This window comes from Condylura cristata, unplaced genomic scaffold (genome assembly GCF_000260355.1).
Source record: "Condylura cristata isolate star-nosed mole 26May11 unplaced genomic scaffold, ConCri1.0 scaffold00025, whole genome shotgun sequence".
In the NCBI taxonomy this organism is placed as follows: Eukaryota; Metazoa; Chordata; class Mammalia; order Eulipotyphla; family Talpidae; genus Condylura; species Condylura cristata.
The window spans coordinates 27,492,693-27,506,398 of NW_004567126.1; the positions used below are offsets into that span (position 1 = coordinate 27,492,693).

A 13,706-nucleotide genomic window follows, 5' to 3' on the forward strand; every position below is an offset into this window, starting at 1 on the left:
TCCCAGACTTCCTGGCGTCCCCCAAGCCTGGAGAGCCCCTACCTTAGAGGCATCCGTAGCATATCCTGGGAACAGCAAGCAAGCTGCAGCCAAGACTTTCACCACCTCTATGCATGTAGCTAGCACCGACCCCACCTGCTTCCCTCCAACAAGCCAGACAAATCTCCACGGATGCTTTTGAGCTCCTCTAAATTCAACTCTTATTTCCTGGAGCGGAGTTTTGAATGGCTGCCGGGCCCATCGTGCCCCCTAGCGGTCACCGTTGACGCAACCGCTTCCTTTTCACCCTGGTCTTTTCCAACTCAGATTTTTGCCAAATCAGGACTTTTCACTTACTAAAGTGCTGCTAAGCATAATAGGAAAGACCACAGGCACCAGAGTGAATGCGCTCCTTCCTGCTCTTCCTGAAATATCGCTATGCGTTTATATAGGTTCAGTTTCTTCCCACAAAATAATAATTACAAAAGGTAAAGCAGCCCCCTGGCAGACGCCATCTAGGCCAGGTGATCTCAGCTGTCATCCGTGATAATACAGATGAGGTCATGTGCCTCCTGAGTCATGTGCACACCGAGGACACAACATCGCCTCCCCCCAAAAAGTGGGTAAACTGAATATAATCAGGAGGAAACACCAAACTAAATCAAATTGTCACGGACAAAAAAAAAAAAAGCTGAAGAATTGATCCAGTCTAAAAGAGATTAAGGAGCAATGACATCCAATGGAAGATCCTATACTGGATCCTGGAAGAGGGGGGCAGGGACTGTAGGGATGGACAGATGATATTTGAGTAAGGTTCAGGTTTAGTGAATTGTATTGCATCTGTGTGAACTTCCTGGTTTTGACCCTCGCACCGTAGTTATATGATATGCTACTATTTGGGGAACTAGGTGAAAGCTTTATGGAATTCTTAGTACTGTTTCTGCAACTTTTGTGTGAATTTATTTTAAAGTGAAAAAGTAAACTTACAATTACAAATAAGTAGGCTATTTCCTCCAAGTTGCATACCCAATTTAGCCCCTGCAGAATAGGCGGTAAAGCTGATACGCCCCCCTTGAGTCACAACACAGCAACCACAGAGGACAGAACAGGAGCTCGTGGGGGTGCTGAGTGGAGAAGGCCACCGGGGTGACTTCCCGCCAGGCCCGCCTGCCTGAGCTCCTTGAGGCAGGACTGTGTCTGACTAATCTCCAAGGCTGGGCCTCAGCGTGAGACTGGGCAGAACAGACACTTCATGTCTAAGCTCTCTACCCAGGGCAGAAATGAACTGTAGCTGGGATTGCCCTTGATCCTGGAGTCCAAATGCAGAAATCATTTCCAGTATGGCTGCAGAGAAGAGCAACTCGTGATTCTCAGAGCTTGATCCAAGTGCCAGGGGTCGTCATCTGTCTCCTGGTGGACCAAGGAGGAAGCAGCGGCTCAGGATAAACCATTCAGATTCCTCCTTTTCCTTCACTTCTAACCAGCTAGGAAGAAACGCAGACTCATCACTGTGACCTGCAAGGTGCTGCATGTATCTCCCTGCCCTCAACTCTCACCTCCACCCTCACTCACCTTGCCCCAGTCACACTGAACTCCTCAGCGTTCCTCCAACTCATCAAGCTGCTTCCTGCCTCAGGACCTTTGCCCTCACTGGTCTGTCTAGAAAGCTTCTCCTAAAGATCTGCTTTCAGAACATCAATCTAAAGTACTCCCTTTTTCTGTTAACTGTCACAATGTTCACAGTGTGTTTTCTTGGAAGCACTTGTCACTATCTCAATTTTGCTACCTGTCTATGGTCAGTCTCCCAGAGGAGACTACATTAATACAAGGTCTATCTTATTTGTCCTGGCACCCCCAACGTGTAGAACAGTGCCTGCTGAAGCATAGGAGGGGCAGTGGGTAGATGGCGCTGCTCCACAGATGTCTCCCCAGTGTGAAGCTTCTAATAGCAACTGTTTCGTGGTTTCTGTGGGTGAGAAATGGGAAGGGCTCGGCTGGGCTCATCTCTCTGGACTTGGGTCACTCGTGCCATCAGTCAGCGGCTGCAGCTGGAACATCTGGGGATGGCTGGACATCTCTTACTCCTCAGGGCTTTGCATTTGTGACCTCAACTTCCTCCCAGTTGCAAGCACTTAATGATGTTTTGGTCAAGGATGGACCCCCCTGTACAATGGTGGCCCCAACAGGGTATACATGCGGCTTGCATTTATAGTAGACTTGGTATATGTGTGTGTGTATCATGATGATGTTACCTAATGTCACCTAATGTCCTATTTTTCCAGAATGTATCCTCCTTGCAATAGGTAACTGTGTAGTGCCTCAGGACAGTTAAGAGTGCTTTAGCTAATGGCTGAAAACTTTAAGAGTGAGCATTCGTGTAGAGCTAGCTGGAGTCTCATCCCTGTGGTGACCCGGTCTCCACCTTTCATAGTGTCATTTCTACTGAACCCTTCTGCTCCACCAATGACCAACTAACTTATTAAGGGAACAGAAATGGGAAGAGGACCAAAGAATTTGGGGTTATATTTTCAAACCACCACTTCAGGCGCTCAACAGTATTTCATTAATAAGTATTGGCAAAGTTACCTTGCTAGAAGAAACCAGGTAAAGCAAGGAAAGGAAGGTCTTTGCAGTCATTGGCCGCCACTGGCACTGGTGAAAACTGTAGAAACTATGGGTCTGAACTCATCCGGCTGATAGGGTTAGCACGTGTCAATGTCCTTGGAGAACCGCAACTGCATTATATTTAGCAAGTGATGACATGTTGTTGGGAGTTTCCCAAAGTGTGGAATGAATGTGGTGCATAAAATGACTTTAGATGTGTAGACATGGCATTAAATGACACCAAGTCGCAAGGATTATAGTTATTACACTTTCAATTTTCTTTCACTCAAGTCAAGGAGAAAGCTCCAGTTGAGTGATGTTTTTAATACACCGCTAATACTTTGTTAATCCTTCTTTGAATCAAAGGAAAAGCAGGCTTGGGGTTCAGCACCTTGCCAGGCAACAGGATCTACCCAGAATTTAATTACTTGTTTTCATGTTGGTTAATATATTATTTCCAATTCATGGTTTAGTGGTTTTCTGTTTTAAATGATGATATATGGTATTGAATGAAAATTTAAACTAATAAAAATGCATATAAAGAAAAGTAACAAGTTCACTCAAGGTGAGTGGGTGCAGAAGTATGCACAGGTCAAGACCCACCCCCCAGAAGCTACGTGTGCTGATCGGCCTTCAGCAGGCCCAGGACCACCATGTTCTCTCGACAGGAGCTGCTCACCTCCTTGCCTGGGCCTTGCAGCCACAATAGATACAAGTTCAAAGTACGGCAACTTTCAAAATCAGGCCGCTAAAGTCAATCAAAAACATTCAGAAAATGACCAAACTATGAAAATGGTGGCAGCAGCAAAATCCACCCAAGCTGAGACCAGCTTGTGCAGAAGGAACAGGAGCTTTGATCTGTGTGCAAAGGCTGGCATGCAGACCCCTGAAAACAAGAAAGACCTCCATTGGGGTATGCTCAGATCAAGGGCATTGTGGTGATTCTCCTTGGTTGCCAGGCAGATGAAAAATGAGGTGGCCACGCACATAGCAGGACAAGGAGTGACACTGTTGGCACTGGGGATAAAGCCAGGGGGTGCTTGACATTTCCTGTAACAAAGAGGTGGGGAGAAAGCCCCCTACCTTTGGAGATAGAAACTATTAAATTCTGGATATGAATTTGAAGGGCCTATCGTCTTTTGACTCAGGTCTGTCATCTATAGAAGCATTAGCCCCTCTTTTCTCTTTATACCATTGCAAGTGCTGAGAGCCTGAGCATCTACGGTGATACTGATTCAGAATTACCAAGGATGTAATCTGGCCAACACTATCTACTACTCTTGGAGGAATCCTCTACAAGTAAACACAGCACCAGATGATGGCCATGGGCAACACTACAAGAACTGACAAACTGACTCAACTTTCTATCACACCTGCCAAGCTTGACGTCATTGTAAGAGTTGACTAAAATCATCTCTGATTCTGCAGCTCTGGATTAATGAAAGTTTCATCCTCAATCAAAAGGTGAGAATTCAGCCAGCCAATTGTGGTTTTAGTTTATCACTGTTGTCATAAGAAATTATTTGCCCTAAAGACACATTACTAAAAACAGCAAGCTATGTGTCTTTATAATAAACAGCTTACCATAAGGGGGAAATCATATACAATGGAATCTAATGCACCAGTAAATCCCAAATGAGGAAACCTAAGTCTATATGCTATAGGTGACCAGATGGACGTGATGAGCCCCAGGGTACTTCCTAACACAGACTTCTAGCTATTCCTGGAGAACTTTGTTTTAAAGATTTATTCTTATATATTTAGGCGTACAAGAACGGGGGTGTAGGTCATAGGTGCAGGGGGTGAGAGGATTCATCAGAGTGGGGAGCAGAACAGGCATTGACTGAAATCCACTGCTGAGGGGAAGAGCAGGGAGACAGGAGAGGTCTGTTGTGCCCTGTGGGTCACTCCCTGGCCAGGGATCAAACTTGGGCTGCAGAGGTGAAGATAGCCTGATAGCTGCAACTTTAGCCCCTGCACCACCAGCAAGGCCCTGTTCCTGGAGAACTTCTAACTCAAGGTTGTGGCTCATGCTTTATTGCCTTGTGGCAAAATCTAGGGTAGCAGAATCAGGGTGTCCATTAAATAAAGGAGAAGATATTTTTAATGATATTAAGTATACCCTACCCCAACAATAAATGAACATTTCAATCAAAAGTTCCTGAACAGTTCTGCTCCAGATCTAATAGACACAGGAAACCCTGGGTATCTTGTTAAAACATAAAGTCTGATTCAGTCTGGTTGCTGCCTGAGACTCTGTATTTCTCACAAATTTCCAAGTGATGCTGATGCTGCTGGTTTGGGGACCACACCCACAAAGTAGCAAGTATTAGGGAAAAAATCTAATGCACAACTTGCACCTATTCCCAACTTTGTGGTGACACGTTAGAAACCTGAAATTAGTCATGCCTGAAAACCAGCACTACAAACCAAGGTTCAAATTAGTATTTTATTGTCTTCTAGAAGTGATGAAGTATCAGTAAGATTCATAATTAATTTCATACACATATTTACAAATCTACTGACACGCACATTCTCCCTTGGAAAAAGTTGTTCAGTGTCTACCACCTCTCCTCAGCTGCCCAGACATGCACAGGGCAGCCACGCAGACACATGTCCTAGGCCCTCCCTGGTGGCGCAACAGGCTGAGGCACAGCACTGTGTAGCTATCCGCGGAAATGAGTCAGGCTGTTTTTAAATAAAACTTTATTTATAGACACTGAACTTTCCATTCTGTACAATTTTCACCCGTCAGGGGTAGTCTTTTGCTTTTCCCCGGCCCAGTTAAAAACAGAAAACCACTCTTGGCTCACAGCCAGGGGTGGCCCACGGCCTGCAGCACCAACAGGCCATGCAGGGCCCCAGGGGAGGCAGAGCAGGGGCCGCCCCCGAGGCAGTGCGATGGGCAGGGCCCGGAAGGGACCCGAGGTGGGCAGAAAGCCCCGCACACGGCTGCGCCCCTGGGTGTGTTTGAGTGAGACCAAAACCCCGGGGGCCCCAACAGGCCCCACATACGGGGCTGTGCCGTGGAGTACCCCCATCCACACACGCACCCCTGTGGCTAAAGGGGCGCTGACCACCCCCTGGCGACGGCAGCCTATTCTGGAGAGGCAGGGTCCACAGGGTGCAGACAGGCTCCCAGCAGGCGCCGAGAGCGAGCCTGGCCGGCAGGACCCCCAAGCTTGCGGGGCTCCAGGCTCCCATCCGACTGGGGTCAGGGTCTGGCCGTCCCCTGGCTCCCATCCTGGGCTCAGAGGTTGGCTTCCCCGCACAGGTTCCCCCAGACAACACCCTCTCACATGACGACGGTCCTCTGTTCAACCCCACTTCCCCGCTTTCCTCCGTGGCCGCCAGAAAGGGTCTGCCGAACACACTGGACTCTCAGAAGGGAAAACTGAGGCACAACGTGACGGGCTTTCCACAGGTCTTCCCCTCAGATTTCTCCCTCACGCCTAGGGGCTTCGTGAGGAAAGCCCCCAGTCAGACTCGGGGATATACCTAGGAGATCTCGTTCGATGGCTGACACGCGCACACACACACACACACACACACACACACACACACAGTGGGCCACTTCCGAGGAAAAAGCGTAAAATAGGGGCGTCAAGACCCGCTTCCAGCCGCGGAATCTCACAGAAAGTTGGCTCCCGCGCAGCCAGCCGCGCGACGCCTGTTGCGCATGCGTCCACTTTGCCCGCGCCCCTTCGTGCGGCGGGAAAAGGAGGCGGGGGCTGTGAGTGCGCAGGCGCATGCTCGGAGTTTGGTCAGGTCTGGACGGCGATCCCGAGTTCGACTTCAAGTCGGGCTCAGCGCGCAGGCGCAAACTGCTTGCCTCTCTCGGAGTCGGCTTGGGAAGTGCGCACGCGCGGGGAGTTTCTGGCCGAAAGCAGGCGAGCCCGGGCCGGCGCGGAGCCTTGTGGGAGGGCTTAAGGAAGTAAAATGGCGGACCTGGCGAACGAAGGTAGGGGAGGCGCCGTCGGGGGCCAGCTGGCAGTCAGGGGACGGGCGGCGGGAGGCTCAGGGCTCACAGACCTGATGGGTGGGCGGCGCGGGGTCCGGACGTCCCGTCAGCTTCGGGAGAGCGACCCGGCGGGCCCCGCAGCCGCCCCCCATTGCGTCCCCTCGGGCCGGGTTCACTGGCCCCTTCACTCCCGGCAGTCCCAGCCCTGCCACAGTCCGACCCGAGAGCCTGGGAGACCGCTGGCACCGCGGCCTTCAGGCTCTTCCGCTTCGCAGGCCAGGTCGGGAGTGGAAGGGGGTAGGAGGCGCGGTCTGAATGCCTGGGCTTCGGATGTAAATAGACCTTAGGGCCTGGTCGTGGGCCGGAGTGCGCCTCGCTCCCTCCCCGCCCCCTCGTTCTGGGAGACCCGGTCTTGCCCTCTCTCCCTCCTGCCTACCCAGCCGAGCCACCCCCTAATCCTGTGGGGTCCTCATTCTCCTCAGGCTTTCCCCACGCCGAGGACGCCCTGTCTGTTTTCACAAACCCCCAGCCTCCGCCCTGACCTCGGGCCCACCCCCACCCCCCATTCCCGCCTGTTCCCCGGCTCCTTCGTGGCGGTCTGATCATCTCCCGTCATTTCAGCCGCGCTGCAGGATGTGGGCTGCTGAAATCCCTGGCTGCTTTTGGTCTTTTTTTTTTGTTGAACTAACAGACAGCGAGGCCGACAGGGAATATGTTATTCCCTTCTCTGTGGGTCACTGATATCCCACCTGAGCGTTTTTGACAAGGTTACAGTTCCTAAGCTCTCAGAGAAGCACTCAGTAAACTGATGTCTGCTTAAATCAACAGTGGTGTTGATAGTCTATTGCTTCTTAACTTCCCAGGCCTATTTTTAGCTCCTTCCGTTTCTAAGTGCAAAATTCCGGGCAAGCTATCTACCTGTCTGGCCTCAGGTCCCCATTCCATGCTCCAGCTGTAGGAGGCAGGTCTGAGGTTTCGGATTGAGCTACCCTAATGCATGAATGATAATGAATGATTGTCCTGGTGGTGCATTTGGGGTGGTAGCAGGTAATGTCTAAAGTCTCTGCGAATGTTATCTGGGTAATAATGCCTCACAAAAGCTTCAGGAGTCCTGTTAGCCCCCTTCTCTCGGTGAGGAAACAGACTCAGAATGGTTAAGTTGCTTATTCAAGACAAGTCACACAGCTAGTCAGGAGCAGGAATGAGAATCAGGTGGTCTTTTGGCCATTACATGCCACTTCTCTGTTATAAGAGAGTCCCAGAGGGTTGAGGCATTCTAGTTCATAAGATCCAGTTAAAGGCAGAAGGACTAACTACGAATCATTGTGATACTGCTTTTCATCTCCAGCTCATTTAGTTTCTTGAACTCAAGACCCACTTCCAACATAGTTGCTACCTCTATTTGAATGTCTGGTAGGCACCTGAGCTGTGCATCCAAAACAGAAACCCTTTTTCCTCAAACTACCTGCCCCAACCATGGTCTTTTTTCCATTGTGGTAAATGGCAAGTTCATTCTTTGAATTCTCGGGCCCCAAATCCTTGACTCCTCTTTCTCTCACACACAGGAAGTTCTGTCATTTAGAAATATTTCCAGAGTGTGACCACTTCTCAACACTTAATACTGCCACTGTTAGCCATTTAACAACAGCTCGGAAGCCAGGGTGGTGCCTTGTGCACCTCTCTGTCCCTTTCGCCCACCTCTCCTCCTGACTCACCCTTTCGTTCTCAGTATCCCTGGAATGGTCCATATGCTGTCTCCTTTGGACCTCCTGGTTCCTCTGCCTTAAATACTCTTCCCCCAGGTATTCTTGTACTTGCTCCTTCACCTTCAGGTGTTTATTTAAATGGTACATTGTTATAGAGAATGTCTCTGGCCATCTATTTTAAATTGTATTTGTACCTCCTGTCTCCCTCTTTTATGTTACACAGCTGACTTGTCTCCATCTGGCATGCTGGGTTTTACTGGTTTGTTTGCCCCTTCACTAGGAAGGCAAGGATTTATCTGTCATGATCACTGATGGATTCCTTACACCTAGAACGCTACCTAGAACAGAGTAGGCATCCAAGAAATGTTTGTTAAATCAATCAGTGAGGTGTACCTCTGAGCACAAAGAGAAAATGTGTTCCTGTTTCCAGGGATACCCTTTCCAGCATATGAGCCACTAACTGTAAATTGCATATTGGAACGGATATGTGTAAGATAGAGAAATGGAATGTTTTTGCTTACCAGCTGCCACACTCACCTAGTACTTTTGTCTGTTTCTAGTTCTGGTGTGGTTGTCCTCAGGAAGTCAAATTTCAGTGGCCTTGCCTCACATGTCTGCCATTCTTTAATTTGTTGTTACTTTTTTCTCAACTCCATTTCTACTTGTGGCTTGAACAGCCACTAAGATGTTTAATATCTGCTGTGTAAACTAAGACTGCCTTGTCTATGCATTTTGAAACTTTAGGGACAACCACACACAGTGTCTCTCTGCAGACTGGGCTCCTAAGCTGCTCAAGGCTCACATCACCCTCTGTCTCTCTTCTCTTGGCAGTTGTCACCTGAATGAGTCTAAGGCAGTGGTTGAGTGTGAGGCAAAGGTTGTCTACCCAGTAAGGAAGGCATCAGAATAAGCTTGTCAAAGAATAAGCTTTCTCGAAACCACAAGTGCGCAGTCCGCACCTATCACACCGTTCTGTGAGGTGTTAGGTGGCTCTAGGCAGCTCCACAGTTAAAAAGCAGCGCAGGCGCTGTTGATAAATACTGGGGTAGTACAGGTTAGGCATTCCGTGCTTGTGTACCAAGAAACGTTTTCAATTGTATTCTCAATACAGCATTTTGTTGGCCCTTGTTGCCATGGCGACCTCTTGAGGGTTGGCCATAGCTACTCCCTTACTTCATTGTCCTGCAGTTCCCGACTTCAAAAGTCCAGTCAGAGTGCCTCTCCTAGGAGCCAGGGGCGAGAAAGTGCATGTGCACATGCACATGCGTGAGTGACTTGTGCCTAAGGATGGTCACTCTTACCACTCATTGTTGACAGACATCAGGATTTTTGTCCCTCATAAAGAGTAGGAAGAAGATAAGCAGAGTGTATTTGAGCTAAAGGAAATCTTGAATTCAAGTTCCAAATATGAAGACATACCACACACATGATTTCTGTGAACTTGGATGACAGCAGCCCGAGAGATATATAAAGTGAGGTTTTCATCTTTGGCCCAATTCCCATTCTGGGCCAAAGAGCATCGCAGGATTTTTAGTAGTGTATTCGCATCCTTGGCAGGACCACTAGATGCCAGGAGATCACTTCCCCTCCACATACCCCTAATGGAGGGCTTGTGACAGCCAGAACAGTTTCAGACATTGCAGAATGCACCAGGGTAGGGACATCTAGAAAACTGAGCTTGTGTTTTGATTTTGCTGCTTACTGTCTGACTTTTAGTAAATTTTCTTAAATGGGAATTTCAGTTTCCCACCAGTAAATGGGGGTAATGATGACCACACCTATCTCATGATTGCTCTGAGAATTAGGTAGATTAGGTATGTAAATTATCACCTATTTCAGCACGCAGTCTGCAGGGGGACCTTAATGCTCAGCATAAAGAGGGGAGTCTAGTCATGCAGGTGTTTATTTCCCACAAACGAGGTGGATCTTGGTTGAGCCAGTGATGGGAACCCAACAAGAAATGGGCCATCAGCCCTCTTGAGCTCTGGCTTGCCTTTCGAGGTACAGCCATCTAGCTCAGAATTTCTCAGTCCCTATGCTGTAGACCTTAGGCTGTAGACCTTAGGGACCGTTTAATTCACTGTGCACTGGAGGATGCCCCTCTGCGGCTCCCCGACGGCTCCCCGCATCTCTCCCCACTAGGTGTCAGTAGTACCCTCCCACTACCGTCATCACACCTATCTCCAGACAGGGCCAGTGTTCACTGGTGGGCAAACTCCTGGTGGAGAGGTAGCCTGAGGTACCTACTGGTGGAGAGGTAGCTACTCCTGAGGTAGCCTGACCAAGTGTCACGCTAGAAATCAAGTGGTTTGACTTTTCTCGGTTTTTACCTTACTAGTTGATTGAAAACTTATTTCCTGAGAGGATAAGGTACAGCTGAATTTTCCATTGGTGAACTAGAACTCAGACAGTTTGGAATCATCAGTTCCCTTGATTCTTTTCACCCCCTTCCCCTGCCTGAATTAAATATTTTAGATACATGAGGAACAACAGTTTGAAATCTTTTTCATGAAGTTATGGTAAAAATTAACTCTAGGGTTTGTTTGAATGTGCATAATCAACTCTCCAGCTCTTCTTAAATCTATAGCAGGTGGGACCTTATTTTATGGTAGCTGAGGGATGTCATGATAGCACAAAGGCCACAAAATCTAGTTTGAAAGAAAGACCAAGTTCTGCCCAAGATCTTGTGTATAGATGGAAAAACTTAAAAGAGCTCTACAAAATTTCTCTACCACGTCTTCAGCTTGCTTCTCCGTTAAGTGGAAAATGAAATTACCCAGCAATCCTGTTACTCCCACACAATCACTGGATATTAAGGCTAGTCAGGGTATGTGCTTATACACAGAGGGAATCGCATTGAGTGGACACAACAGAAATAGGGTGAACTTCGAGCATAGAATGTGTTTGAGGTGGCAAAGACAGTGTTTTGGGTATGGGTTGAATTCTAGCCTCATGAGTGAGTTCAGGCACAGAACAGGCCAGGCTTCAGTGGGAGGTGAGTGCTATTTAAGAAGCAGTAGATGCATGAGAGGGCAATAGAGGGGTCTTTCTCATGTCACAAGAACTGCAGGTTGGTGCTGATTTGGTGCGCTTTGGTAGCTCTCCATGGTACTTTGAGCAGTGGTAAGGCAAATGGGTTTGCGTCATACGCTGGATCTAATACGCTGCCAGCAAGCAGCAGGATTTCTTTGGTTTAGTCGAAGGGGATTTGTTTTTGCCACCTATGCAGTGACCTTCCCGTGACCCCAGTGAAGTCAGCAGTGTGACTCTGCACTATTTCATATAAAATTGCACAGCCTAGGGCTTCACAGTGAAGCCCACCATGACCAGTGTGCGTCACTGCGGTGGTCTTGGTGCTCAGCCCTATTCGGATAGCACCACCAGCCCAGTCCTGATTGCTGTTCACACTTGTTCAAGGCTGAGGAAAGAGCCTGGGCCTCGACACTGGGGATTGTTGCAGGAGGTCCAGGTGTCTACAGCTTTCAAAAGGCCCCCAGATGTTTTATGACATGAAGCCAGAGTTGAAAACCACAGGGAGAGGTTGAAAACTTGTTTGAAGGACAAACAGGCATTTTTATTTGGCCTGTTTAGGTCTCTGTTTTTAATTAGAAGTCAACACTTAAGAAATCTGAGATTTAAGGGGTGAAACTAATCCAAGTTTCTGATTTCTTTTGAAAACCAGGAACCAGTCTCAGCCTGCGTTCCTACACAGTGAGGCCGAGCCAGGATAATGGGACAGCTGCTGCTGTGAGATGGGCTCTCTGCTCCCCTAGATACTCCAGTCTCCCCCAGGTTGACTGGGACCTGGCCCACGTTTGTCTTTTTCAGGTGCCTCCTTGACCTTTGTTGACATTTGGGGGTTTTTTTTTTGTTTGTTTGTTTGTTTGTTTTTTTAAAGATTTATTTATGTACACAGAACTGGGGTAGGCCAGAGGTACAGGGGCAATGAGAGGATTCACCAGAGACAAAGTGGGGAGCAGAACAGGCAGGTTGATGAAGTACATTGCCGAGGGGAGCAGTGGTGAGACAGGAGAGATCTGCTGTGCCCTGGGGTCACACCTCCCTGGCTGGGATAGAACTCATGCTGAAGCTGTGGCTACCTTTGTAGTGCTGTGCTTTAACCTGTGGCACTGCCAGGGAGGTCCTGACATTTGGGTTTTTACCCTCTGTACACCATCTCACAGACAAGGGTTTTCTGAACTCAGGGTGTTCTTTAGCCTAGGACCTCAACAGAGACTCCAAATGGGTTGTGATTAATTCAAGATTCAGTGTCCCAGAAGGCAAGTACCCAGAGAAGCATATGGCAGGGTTTCTCTAAAATGGCCTAGGTCTCCGGGAGTTTTTTTTTTTTTTTTTTAAAGATTTATTTATTCATACAGAGTTGGGGTACAGGCCAGAGATGCAAAGAGTGAGAGGACTCACCAGAGACAGAGTGGGGAGCAGGACAGGCAGATCCATGAAGTACACTGCTGAGGGGAGCAGCGGGCGGGTCAGGAGAGGTCTGCCGCGCCATGTGGTCACCTCCGGGGCAGGCGGGAATCGAACTCATGTGGAAGTGGCTTTAGCTTCTTAGTGGTGTGCTTTAACCCGCTGCGCCACCAGGGAGGGCCGTCTCCGGGAGTTTTTAAGGGGTTGTGAGCTCAAAACTATTTCTGTAACAGTATAAAGACATATTTGCCCTTTCACTCTTCTTTTGGGAATGGACAGTAGTTTCCCCAGAAGTTATAATAGTTTTCTAGATGAACTCAAGAAGATCAACCTACTTATCTTCTGTTAACTTAGACTTTAAAGAGATTTGTCAAAACTTAAAACAACAGCATTCTTTTAACTAATTTATTTTTGTTTTCAGAAAGTTATTTTTCATCAAAATAATACTTAGATAACCTTTACTAACTGTTGTCTTAAACTAATGTTTTGGCATTTCCTTAGTTTGATTCTCTGATACACTGTCTCCATGGCTGTAGCCCACATTTAAAGTGCTTTTGCAGATCCTCAGTAGTTTTCAAGGACGGAACGGAGGGCTGGTGCTAGCATGTGTCAGCAGAACCCCAGTGAGGGGGCCCTTAGTGGGGCCTTAGTGACATTTGCATAGGTTTTTCGCTGTCAACCTTGAGGTTGACAATTTGTGGCACAATCAGAAGTGTCTGGATTGACTATCTTTGATTTATGTCTTCTCCCAGGATGTTGGCAAGTTGTATGACCACAGTTCCAGCATCTATAGAATAGGAGTGATAGTAAACAAACGTGAGGCTTGTGCCAGAGGAAATAGATGTTGCCTGTGGATATATGTCAGTTATAACTAGCTATTATTCTCCTAATTGGATGCTTGGGTAGAGAAAAGCTCTTTTGGGGGTACAGTGATAGTTCAGCATTATTGCTTTGAGGCTGGTGGTGGCTGTCTTGTGCCTTGTAGGATGTTTTCCAGCATCCCTGACCTCTGTCCACACAATGACAGT

At 48.1% G+C, this 13,706-nt stretch overlaps 1 protein-coding gene across 5 annotated transcripts in view; it reads left to right on the forward strand.

Annotated features, from left to right (window-relative positions):
* Nucleotides 1–6,463: 6,463 nt before the first annotated feature.
* RANBP3 (RAN binding protein 3) overlaps nt 6,464–13,706 on the forward strand; it is a 52,900-nt gene continuing 45,657 nt past the window's right edge. For all 5 annotated transcript variants that reach the window (XM_012729696.1, XM_012729697.1, XM_012729698.1 and 2 more), the window contains exon 1: nt 6,464–6,544. In XM_012729696.1, coding sequence (XP_012585150.1) covers nt 6,523–6,544 — 22 coding nt within the window. In that variant the 5' untranslated portion in view covers nt 6,464–6,522. The remainder of the gene's footprint in view (nt 6,545–13,706) is intronic.